The sequence below is a fragment of the Rhipicephalus sanguineus genome, chromosome 6 (genome assembly GCF_013339695.2).
Source record: "Rhipicephalus sanguineus isolate Rsan-2018 chromosome 6, BIME_Rsan_1.4, whole genome shotgun sequence".
Classification (NCBI taxonomy): Eukaryota; Metazoa; Arthropoda; class Arachnida; order Ixodida; family Ixodidae; genus Rhipicephalus; species Rhipicephalus sanguineus.
In genome coordinates, this window is record NC_051181.1 from 112273261 (window position 1) to 112283010 (window position 9750).

General features: G+C 47.8%; 1 protein-coding gene across 1 annotated transcript in view; it reads left to right on the plus strand.

Annotated features, from left to right (window-relative positions):
• Positions 1 to 9750, plus strand: part of LOC119396188 (importin subunit alpha-1) — a gene marked incomplete in the record, with an annotated part of 30194 nt that overhangs the window by 6860 nt on the left and 13584 nt on the right. The window contains 2 exon segments of the mRNA XM_037663283.2: positions 498 to 753; positions 9697 to 9728. Of these exon segments, the coding sequence (XP_037519211.1) occupies positions 498 to 753; positions 9697 to 9728 (288 nt within the window).

Below are 9750 nucleotides of genomic sequence, written 5' to 3' on the forward strand. Positions count from 1 at the left end.
CATACGATACATAGCTTGCATTCTTGCATTGACGTCACTGTGGCCAACATCTTGGGGTACCAGGTGGTTGAGACGCGTAAACTTTTGTTCGAATGCGGTGCTCCTAAGCATCTTTCATACGGAAACCTTCGCGTTCCTTTGCGTTCCCCCTTGGCGCGGCTGGCGAACGAAAGAAAGTGGGGAGAGCACAAAAGAACGCAGGGATCAAACGACTGGGTGTCCTCCTCTGCACTGACATTCTCTTATGAGATAAAATGCGGTGGCTGCCATGTTGGGGCACCGACGCAGAGAGCCTGTCTGTGACGTCACGCGAAAGCTATGTATAGCTTGAATTTTTTATATATGGTGTGTGGGTTGTAAGCAAGGAAATTGTGTACTGCTCATTCATTAAAAATTTAGTCAAAGTGAAATTTCATGGCAGATGGCCTGTGAACGGGAGGGTGTGGCATCTTATGCATCCGTTCAGTAATTGTACCTGCCCATTTTTTCTCGTACAGTCCATCACTGCAGTTTGAGGCAGCCTGGGCCCTGACCAACATTGCATCTGGGACAGCCGAGCAGACGGACACTCTGATTCAAGCCGGTGCTGTGCCTCTGTTTGTGCGGCTGCTGGGCTCGTCCCATGCCAATGTGTGCGAGCAGGCCGTCTGGGCCCTGGGAAACATCGCGGGTGACGGCCCCAGCCTGCGAGACCTCGTGTTGCAAGCTGGCATCCTCAAGCCCCTGCTTGCACTTGCACGACCAGATGCCCCTGTGAGTGGAGGGGGTGGTGGGTCCTCGTGTGAAACGGAACAGCATTTCCTCCGACCGCTTCGAAAAGGAATGCTAAAGCGAAACGTTGAAAATCAGCTTAGGCTGACAGATAATTCTGAGGATTTCATTGTCATCAATTTCGCAGTCGTAGATTCGGTATTCGAAAACAGCTTTCACTTTTGAATTTTGTGCAGAAACCTCCCAAGTACAGTCGACGACCGATAATTCGGACTCCACGGGGAATGTAAATAAGTCCGAATTATCGAATGTCCGAAAAAATGAATGCGTCAGAAAAGAAATTCTTTTATTGACACTTCAGGGTCCCGGTGGCCGAAAAAAGTTGTCAATGCGTTGCTGCCCGCACTTCCGCTTACGTGCAACCAAGTCCTCCTGTATCTCCGCCATTGTGATGTGATCGGTGTACAATGACGAGCTGGTTTCGTTTGTGAAGGCAACGCGTCTGTGCGGCGCACTTAGCGGTCGCACAAAGAGGCAGCATGAATGGCGGCGTGGCGCATTTGGGTTCTCGCCTATTAAATGCATGCAATACGCATGCAACTGCACCAGGCCACATGCACTATCGAGCAGTTGACTGAAGATGCTTATCGTAAGGCTTGCCAGCGATTGAGCCGTACTGGCGCGTTTGCCACCTGCTGCCATCACGCCTCCGTGCATTTCCACTGCTTATTCGTAAAGACATCGCCGCACGGCGCTGTTATAGCGGCCCCTTTGAATTTCCGGTCCGATTCACCCTATGGCACTTCGGCATCGCGACAACGCTGACTTTCGGACTCTGCTACTGTCGCAAACAGGTTGACTCACGAAAGCGCTGGTTCGAACCTACGAGATGATAGACGCGGCAGAGGTGGGGGCTTCAATTATTGCCTTTCGGACCTGCAACTTGGGCAGAAAGTCCAAAAAATCGGACGCCGAAGAGTTTTAGCGTCCAAAATTTCCGACGTTCTTGACTATTGAAGTCTCTGGGGCTGTTGACGGTGTCGCGAAAGCGTCCAAATGTTCGAGCATGTCCGGAAAATCAGGCATCCGAAAAATCGGCAGTTGACTGTATCTGCGGGCACCGTTGGCGCCATTTAACTCAGATCATTTGAGACAGCAGAGCGTAAAATAAAGCAAGTCTCAAGATAAAAATGAACGTGTGCGCAGCACGCTTTACCGCAGACGCATTCGACAGAATTACAGTGTAGACAGAATGGTGGTGATAGCAGAGCAGCGCGGGGATACAGGAACTGGAATGTAGGATGTTCGCGATGTCGATACGATTTCCCACAGTTGACGAGTGCCTCCAAGATCGGCATTTTCAATCACAAATCTGAGGCATAAAGTAGCGATCGAAATAGAGCCTCATAGATCGCCAATTAGCTTTCGTTTTGATCTCTGAGGCCATACTTTGTATGGTACGGGTGCCGGAGGAGATAATGGCTGGCGATTAGGCGTGCGCGACAGTCTCGGACAGGGTCCGGATTATCGAACGTAGATCTCGCAACTGTCCGAAATATCGGTCGTCTTTACACATTACTTCTATGAGATCATCGGCGGTGCCGCGCGACTGTCCGAATTACTGAGCATGTCCGAATTATCGGTGTCCAATTTATCAGTCGGCGACTGTACCTGAATGTCAGTGTAACATTTGGGGGATGCTGTGATGATCAATGTCGCGAGAGTTGGTGCAGGAAAGTAAAGGGCACCGTTGCCGCCTTCCTCTTTATTTTTTTTTTTTCTTCTACATTTTCTGGCTTACAAAGCATCATCTTGCAACATGTGTGGTTCTTTCGGTATTGTGGAAGCATAATTTTCTTTTTCCCATGCGAAGGAGGTAGTTTTTCTCCTTGTTATCCCTTCAAGCCAGGTTTTAACATTTCCAGTGGGGTTGATTAAGGGGAGACACTGGTCTCGAAAAGAAAAGTTTTATTATTGGAGATATTGTAATGAAATTGGGTGTGTATATGTATTTCTTCCTTCTGTTTTCAAAAATATAATTAGTTTTCATGTACTTCAAATAGTTATCAAATTGTGAGAGCATAAGTGAAATCTAATTAGGTAATTTCTTACGGGTCATTAAGACACTTTCCCTCAGTATTTTTAGGTTCTGTTTAAGATGCAGCTGTAGCCAAAGACCTGCCATGTGGAGCTATGCTATTTATATTGTCACTGAGATATATCATCATATAAGAACTTTCAATTGTATTGACATTGTGTAATCTTGAAATGCAATTAGCTCACATTATTGTTCACAAAATTTCATATGTTCATCTTAGCCACAAAAAAATAGCATAGCTCCACAGTCCTATTTCTTACGAATTCAACGGTATAAAATTTATCAAAATTACCTTACAAAAACATAATGAAAAGATCCGTAAGGTTGGTCAAGTTGGCAAAAAATGTGAAGCTGAGAAAATCGCGTTTGAAGATTGACACGCACTGTATAAATTTCTAAAAGGAACCTTTAACCATAAATTTTATTCACATGTTCCCCATCTGTTTCCCTTCAAAACAAAACAGAAAGTGTCTTGTTCCACCCAAGGAATCATATCTAAAAAAATTTTCCAATGTGCAAAGCATGATCAAAACCCCACCATGACAAGCGGCTGGGGGGTTCTGGAAAAGCCATGGGGTATGAGGCTCAAGCGACTGGCTGCTCATGTCTTTTCAGTCTTTAGGAAGAACCTTCTAGATGTTAGGCAGCATGTTACCCTGGGTAATAGGTTGCTATGCTTGAGAGAATACCTTCAAAGTAGTCCAGGACTGTAATCTTCAGTTGCACCCGTTTTGTGTCTCCTTGCAAGAGTCTTTTTTTGTGTTGGTGCTCTTCAGATGAGTTGCATTTGCCTTGCGTAAACGCAGAGAGTCTTTTTCTAGGCTTCGTCGAACAAGGCAATCCCCAGCAATATAGCCCAAACTTGCAGCAATGGACTCGTTGATTGCCGTTTGACATTTTGACCGCACAAAAAAGACGAGGACAGAGGGAGGTACGACGACACGGGCGGTAAACTTTCAACTCATTTTATTCAGTGAAAGACGTAGCAATATATAGCGAGTTTTGACATGCGCAGACACAGTTACGTCCGCTCATCAGTCTAGTGGGGCAGCCACCTGTCCAAGAAAGACATTTCCGATTGAAATAATCTGATAGAGGTGTCACTGACACAATCATAATTTTTCTTTCTAATAAAGTAAGCTTCTAATAGCTCTCGAGCTTTTTGATCTTGGCTTCTGCCCAGAATCTTTATCCCTTGAAACCGTGGTTCACACGTGCAGTCTTTACAGTGCGCAGGCAGGTGCGCGAAAACGTCTCCTTTCTTTAACTTTTGCTCGTGGTTCCCTGGCTCGATCATTTAGGCACCGCCCCGTCTGCCCTATGTAGGACTTGCCGCACGTCAGGGGGATTTCGTACACGACTCCTGTAGAGCACTTCGCGTACGGCTTTGCATGGTTTTTACCGCAGCCGAGACTTCTTTTAGGTTCACTGGAGGTACGGGGGCAGAGCCGCGCCAGCTTGAATGGCGCCGAAAAAAACAAGGGGGACACCATACCTGCCTGCTACCTTCCTTAGGTTGTGGCTGACCTTGTGTATATAAGGCACCACTTCAGGTCTTACGGTAAGAGGAGTCGTCCTCGTCCTTGCCTCCCTCCTCGAACCTTTCACCTTCTGCAGAAGTGTTTCCACCACTGGCGTCACCATCGAGTCAGGGAACCCAGCCGTCTTGAGACGGGAAATCTGATTGTCAAAAGCATCCTGCATTTTGTGAACGCACGACTTCCTGAGAGCCGACTCTAAACAGAGCATAGCAACTCCCCTTTTCACAATCTTTGACTGGGCAGAATCATATGGCACCAAACCCTTCTGTGCCCGAGGAAATACGGCCAGCAGGCATGACCATGGCCAAAAGAAATGCTTAGGTCCAAAAAAACGCAGGGTATTCTCAAGTGGAAGCTCATGAGTAAAAGAAAGACCTTTGCCAAGACGTTTAAACATATCCAGAATGACATCACAGGTGGTTAAAGTTCCTTGCTCGTTAAAAACAATTAAAAAATCGTCCATATATCTAAAAACGTTAAAAATGTTTAAAAACGCATTGCCTTTAAAAGCTTCCTCGAGCGCCTTGTCAATGTAACCTAGAAATATATACACAGTAGCGGCGCAATACACGACCCGATGCAGATGCCACGCTTCTGTAAAAAAAGCTGTTCGTCAAACCTGATAAAAGTGCTATTAAGATAAGTCTCTAAAAGCGTTAAAAAATGTTCCACCGAGATACCAACTGCGTTCTGGAAAGGAATCGAGCCATTTTCGTCAACGCACATCCTAACCGCCCTAAACAGGTCGCTATGTGGGATGGAGTAAAAAAGATCCTCCACATCTACAGAAAAAGCTGGGCCTATGGCCTGGTTGTTCCTAAAAAAGGCAACAACATCATCCGAACTTTTAGTCAAAAAGGGATCGGTAATAACAAGACTCTTCAAACTCTTAAGAATGAAGCGACTAACATGTAGCTGCCAGGTTCCACGCTCGCTAACAATTGTTCTGAACGGAATACTGGGTTTATGTGTCTTCGCCGTGAAGAAAACACTTAAGGCCTTACTCGTAGTGCTACTAATGTCACTGGCTAGTCTATCTAGGTTAAAAGACTTGCACATATTTATAACCTTGCTCTTTACCCTAGCTTCAGAGCTTTTTATAGGTTTAAAATTCTTCCTCAAGGCCTCAGAGGCCTTTGTGCCAAACAACCCTCTCGGAAGGACTACAAACCCTCCTTCCTTATCTGCTTCCAAAATAACAAGGTCATTATCCTTGCAAAAGTTCAAAGTCCTATGTATAACGGATACAGTACGATTAGAAGACGGGCAGGAAACACTCTTGGTAAGACAGTCAACACCTTCTAGCAGGCACCTGTCATGGTCTTCCTGCGGGGCCTTCTTCGCCACAGCAGCCAGTTCATGGGCAGGAACCAGCGCCTCGACACTGAACTTCGGACCTTTCCCAAGCAAGGTGGACATGTCTTCTGGGATGTCTACGCTGCCCAACACTAAAAGTTCGGATGATGTTGTTGCCTTTTTTAGGAACAACCAGGCCATAGGCCCAGCTTTTTCTGTAGATGTGGAGGATCTTTTTTACTCCATCCCACATAGCGACCTGTTTAGGGCGGTTAGGATGTGCGGTGACGAAAATGGCTCGATTACTTTCCAGAACGCAGTTGGTATCTCGGTGGAACATTTTTTAACGCTTTTAGAGACTTATCTTAATAGCACTTTTATCAGGTTTGACGAACAGCTTTTTTTACAGAAGCGTGGCATCTGCATCGGGTCGTGTATTGCGCCGCTACTGTGTAATATATTTCTAGGTTACATTGACAAGGCGCTCGAGGAAGCTTTTAAAGGCAATGCGTTTTTAAACATTTTAACCGTTTTTAGATATATGGACGATTTTTTAATTGTTTTTAACGAGCAAGGAACTTTAACCACCTGTGATGTCATTCTGGATATGTTTAAACGTCTTGGCAAAGGTCTTTCTTTTACTCATGAGCTTCCACTTGAGAATACCCTGCGTTTTTTGGACCTAAGCATTTCTTTTGGCCATGGTCATGCCTGCTGGCAGTATTTTCCTCGGCACAGAAGGGTTTGGTGCCATATGATTCTGCCCAGTCAAAGATTGTGAAAAGGGGAGTTGCTATGCTCTGTTTAGAGTCGGCTCTCAGGAAGTCGTGCGTTCACAAAATGCAGGATGCTTTTGACAATCAGATTTCCCGTCTCAAGACGGCTGGGTTCCCTGACTCGATGGTGACGCCAGTGGTGGAAACACTTCTGCAGAAGGTGAAAGGTTCGAGGAGGGAGGCAAGGACGAGGACGACTCCTCTTACCGTAAGACCTGAAGTGGTGCCTTATATACACAAGGTCAGCCACAACCTAAGGAAGGTAGCAGGCAGGTATGGTGTCCCCCTTGTTTTTTCGGCGCCATTCAAGCTGGCGCGGCTCTGCCCCCGTACCTCCAGTGAACCTAAAAGAAGTCTCGGCTGCGGTAAAAACCATGCAAAGCCGTACGCGAAGTGCTCTACAGGAGTCGTGTACGAAATCCCCCTGACGTGCGGCAAGTCCTACATAGGGCAGACGGGGCGGTGCCTAAATGATCGAGCCAGGGAACACGAGCAAAAGTTAAAGAAAGGAGACGTTTTCGCGCACCTGCCTGCGCACTGTAAAGACTGCACGTGTGAACCACGGTTTCAAGGGATAAAGATTCTGGGCAGAAGCCAAGATCAAAAGCTCGAGAGCTATTAGAAGCTTACTTTATTAGAAAGAAAAATGATGATTGTGTCAGTGACACCTCTATCAGATTATTTCAATCGGAAATGTCTTTCTTGGACAGGTGGCTGCCCCACTAGACTGATGAGCGGAAGTAACTGTGTCTGCGCATGTCAAAACTCGCTATATATTGCTACGTCTTTCACTGAATAAAATGAGTTGAAAGTTTACCGCCCGTGTCGTCGTACCTCCCTCTGTCCTCGTCTTTTTTGTGCGGTCAAAATGTCAAACAGTAAGCACCAACTAGGCCAAACGCAAGTTCTCCTAAAGTTCTCGTTGGTTGCCCTTCTTCCTTGGTTGTAGATGGCAACAGCCTCAGCGGCAGCTCGCTTCACACTTTCCAGCGAAGCGTTCCCATTCTTTGAAGTTTGGGTCCAGATGACCGAATGAAGACTCTCACTCGCGTTCTGGGTCTTCCCTTCACAGCACCGTGCCAGCAGGCTCTCATCACTGAGCCTCGCAAAGACTGGCTCCAGAGCAGCCCACCACAAGCCGGCAGGGCATTCTTGTGTGAAGGTGGACTGTCCCCATTGGCCAAGGCTCTATTGTACTTGCACCAAGAGCTAAGCACCCTCGGGCACTTGAGTGCTTTGGTGCATCATCTGTCGATGTCATGTGCAGCAGTGTAGCTTCGACTGCCCTCTTCATAGCTGGCACGTCATTGATATTGCTCCTCAGGGCATATCCGTAGTAATTCGCGATCTTCTTGATCTTCTCTTGTGTGAGCTTTCCTCTACCCCCAAGAGACTCACCCTGAGCCTTCTTTTTGTCCACAAGGTTCCGTAAAGCTGCACCCATTCGCTTGTGGACATGGTTGATGCAGTCCTTTTTGTCTATTTGGATAAAGCCGTACACCTCGGCTTCGGACAAGGCATGAAAAGTGCGGCTGTCTCCATCAGAGAGCACAGTCGTGTAGCGCAGACCATGCTTGGCCCAGGACCTCTGAAACATGGTCAGCGCAGCCTCTACTTCCATGCGGCCAGAGTTGCATTCGATGTTTCGTTGGCACTCGTGGGTTGCCAGCCAGTCGGTGTACCCTTCGTCTTGCGGCTGTGGTCCCAGGGCACAGCCGAGACAAAAGTTTGAGTAAACAACATGGTCAATTACAAGGCCAGTGTAGAGCTCAATGATGCAGCCCACACCTATGTGTGAGCTCCGACCTCGCGTCATCCATGAGCCGTCGAACACAACATCGATGTTCCCTATGGGGTTCAGGAAGTCTGTATCAGCTCTTTTATTACTGCCACACTAGCAGCTTCACTTTCAGTCGCTGTGTTTTCGCAGGCTTTCACTAAACTTTTTAGGTGTCCCTGAAACGTCTTGTGGTGCAAGCCTCGGTGCGAAAGGTTCATACACGCACAAAAGTCCGAAAGGGCAGTAACACCTTTGCCTATCATCTGTATCCCCTTCATGGCCCTCATGTTGACTTCGAAGGGAGTGATGGTGGCAGTTCCGCTCACTCTCGGAGAAGAAAATTGCTTCTTCTCGAAATCACAACTGCTGCAAGAAAAAATAAGCTTTACCGCAAGGCCGTACTCCTTGTCCGTTGCCTTCCTCACGCTGAGACTTTTTGCGTCGCATTTGTCGCACTTCGCTTGTGCAAAAAAGTTATTCAAAACTTCATATCGACGAGCAAAAAATCGGTCCCGGCGTCACCGGTCTGGCACTCCGCGCTTACTCCAAGAAGGTCGAACTTGCGCTGGGTAGCCGACTTTCCAGACAGAACGGTCTTCGTTTGCGCCGATCTCTCAACTCGCTGCGCCTGCTCCGCCGTTGAGTAGTACGCGGCATCAACCCGAAGTGTTTCGCTAGTCGAACTTGGTCCCACGGTGTCGTCAGTTGAAGTTCCCGGCAGGTCCAAAGGGTCCGGCCGCGACTCCAACTCCGCTGCCGACGGTGCACTTGTAGCCGGCGCCTTCTTGTTCCAAGCCCGTTTTTTACGGCTTCCAAAAGCTCGTTGCGTCGATGGTTTCAGACGAGAGTCTCCAGGCATCGCGATCGCGTGGAAAAACTACCGGCACAAAGTAGAGACACGGTCCGTCGAGAAACACGCACGATCGCAAAAGCAGGCGCACACAAACGGACAGCCACGGCGGAGAACCAAACACAAAGAAAAAAAAAATGACGTGTCGGTCGTGCCAGCCAATGGGAGACTCGGAAAGGCGCGCTTGAAAAGCGCGCCGCGTGAGAGCCAATCAGTGGCCTGGAAACGACCTTCAGAAAACCCGCGACGGCGGCCGTTCTGCTTGAGCGACGCCATTTTGAGATGGCGCAAAATGTGCACAAAGAAAACAGCTTCAAATCTAGCCCAAGATGGCGGCGCTCGGCCCGCTGCAACGCTCATGGGCGCGCGCGGGAAGTTCGAACAAATTTCGTCCTTTTGGGACATTTTAGTGCTGCCGGGGTGCTTTGAAAGCAGATTTATCGCGTTTCCCGACCGAATTTAGCGTTAGCAATTTGAGAGTAGGTGCTCAGAAGTACAAACGCCTCGAAAATAAGCTTTGCGAAAAAATCGATTTTTTGACCATTTTTGACCGTTCCAAGACCCGCGTCTCCCCTTAAAGGAAGTTAGCCCTAGAAAGGTTCTGCTAGCCAGTCGTAATTTATCTGTGGATGCTGGTCGTGCAGGCACCGTTCATCCGCAACGTTACATGGTCCCTTCTCAACCTGTGCCTCAACAAG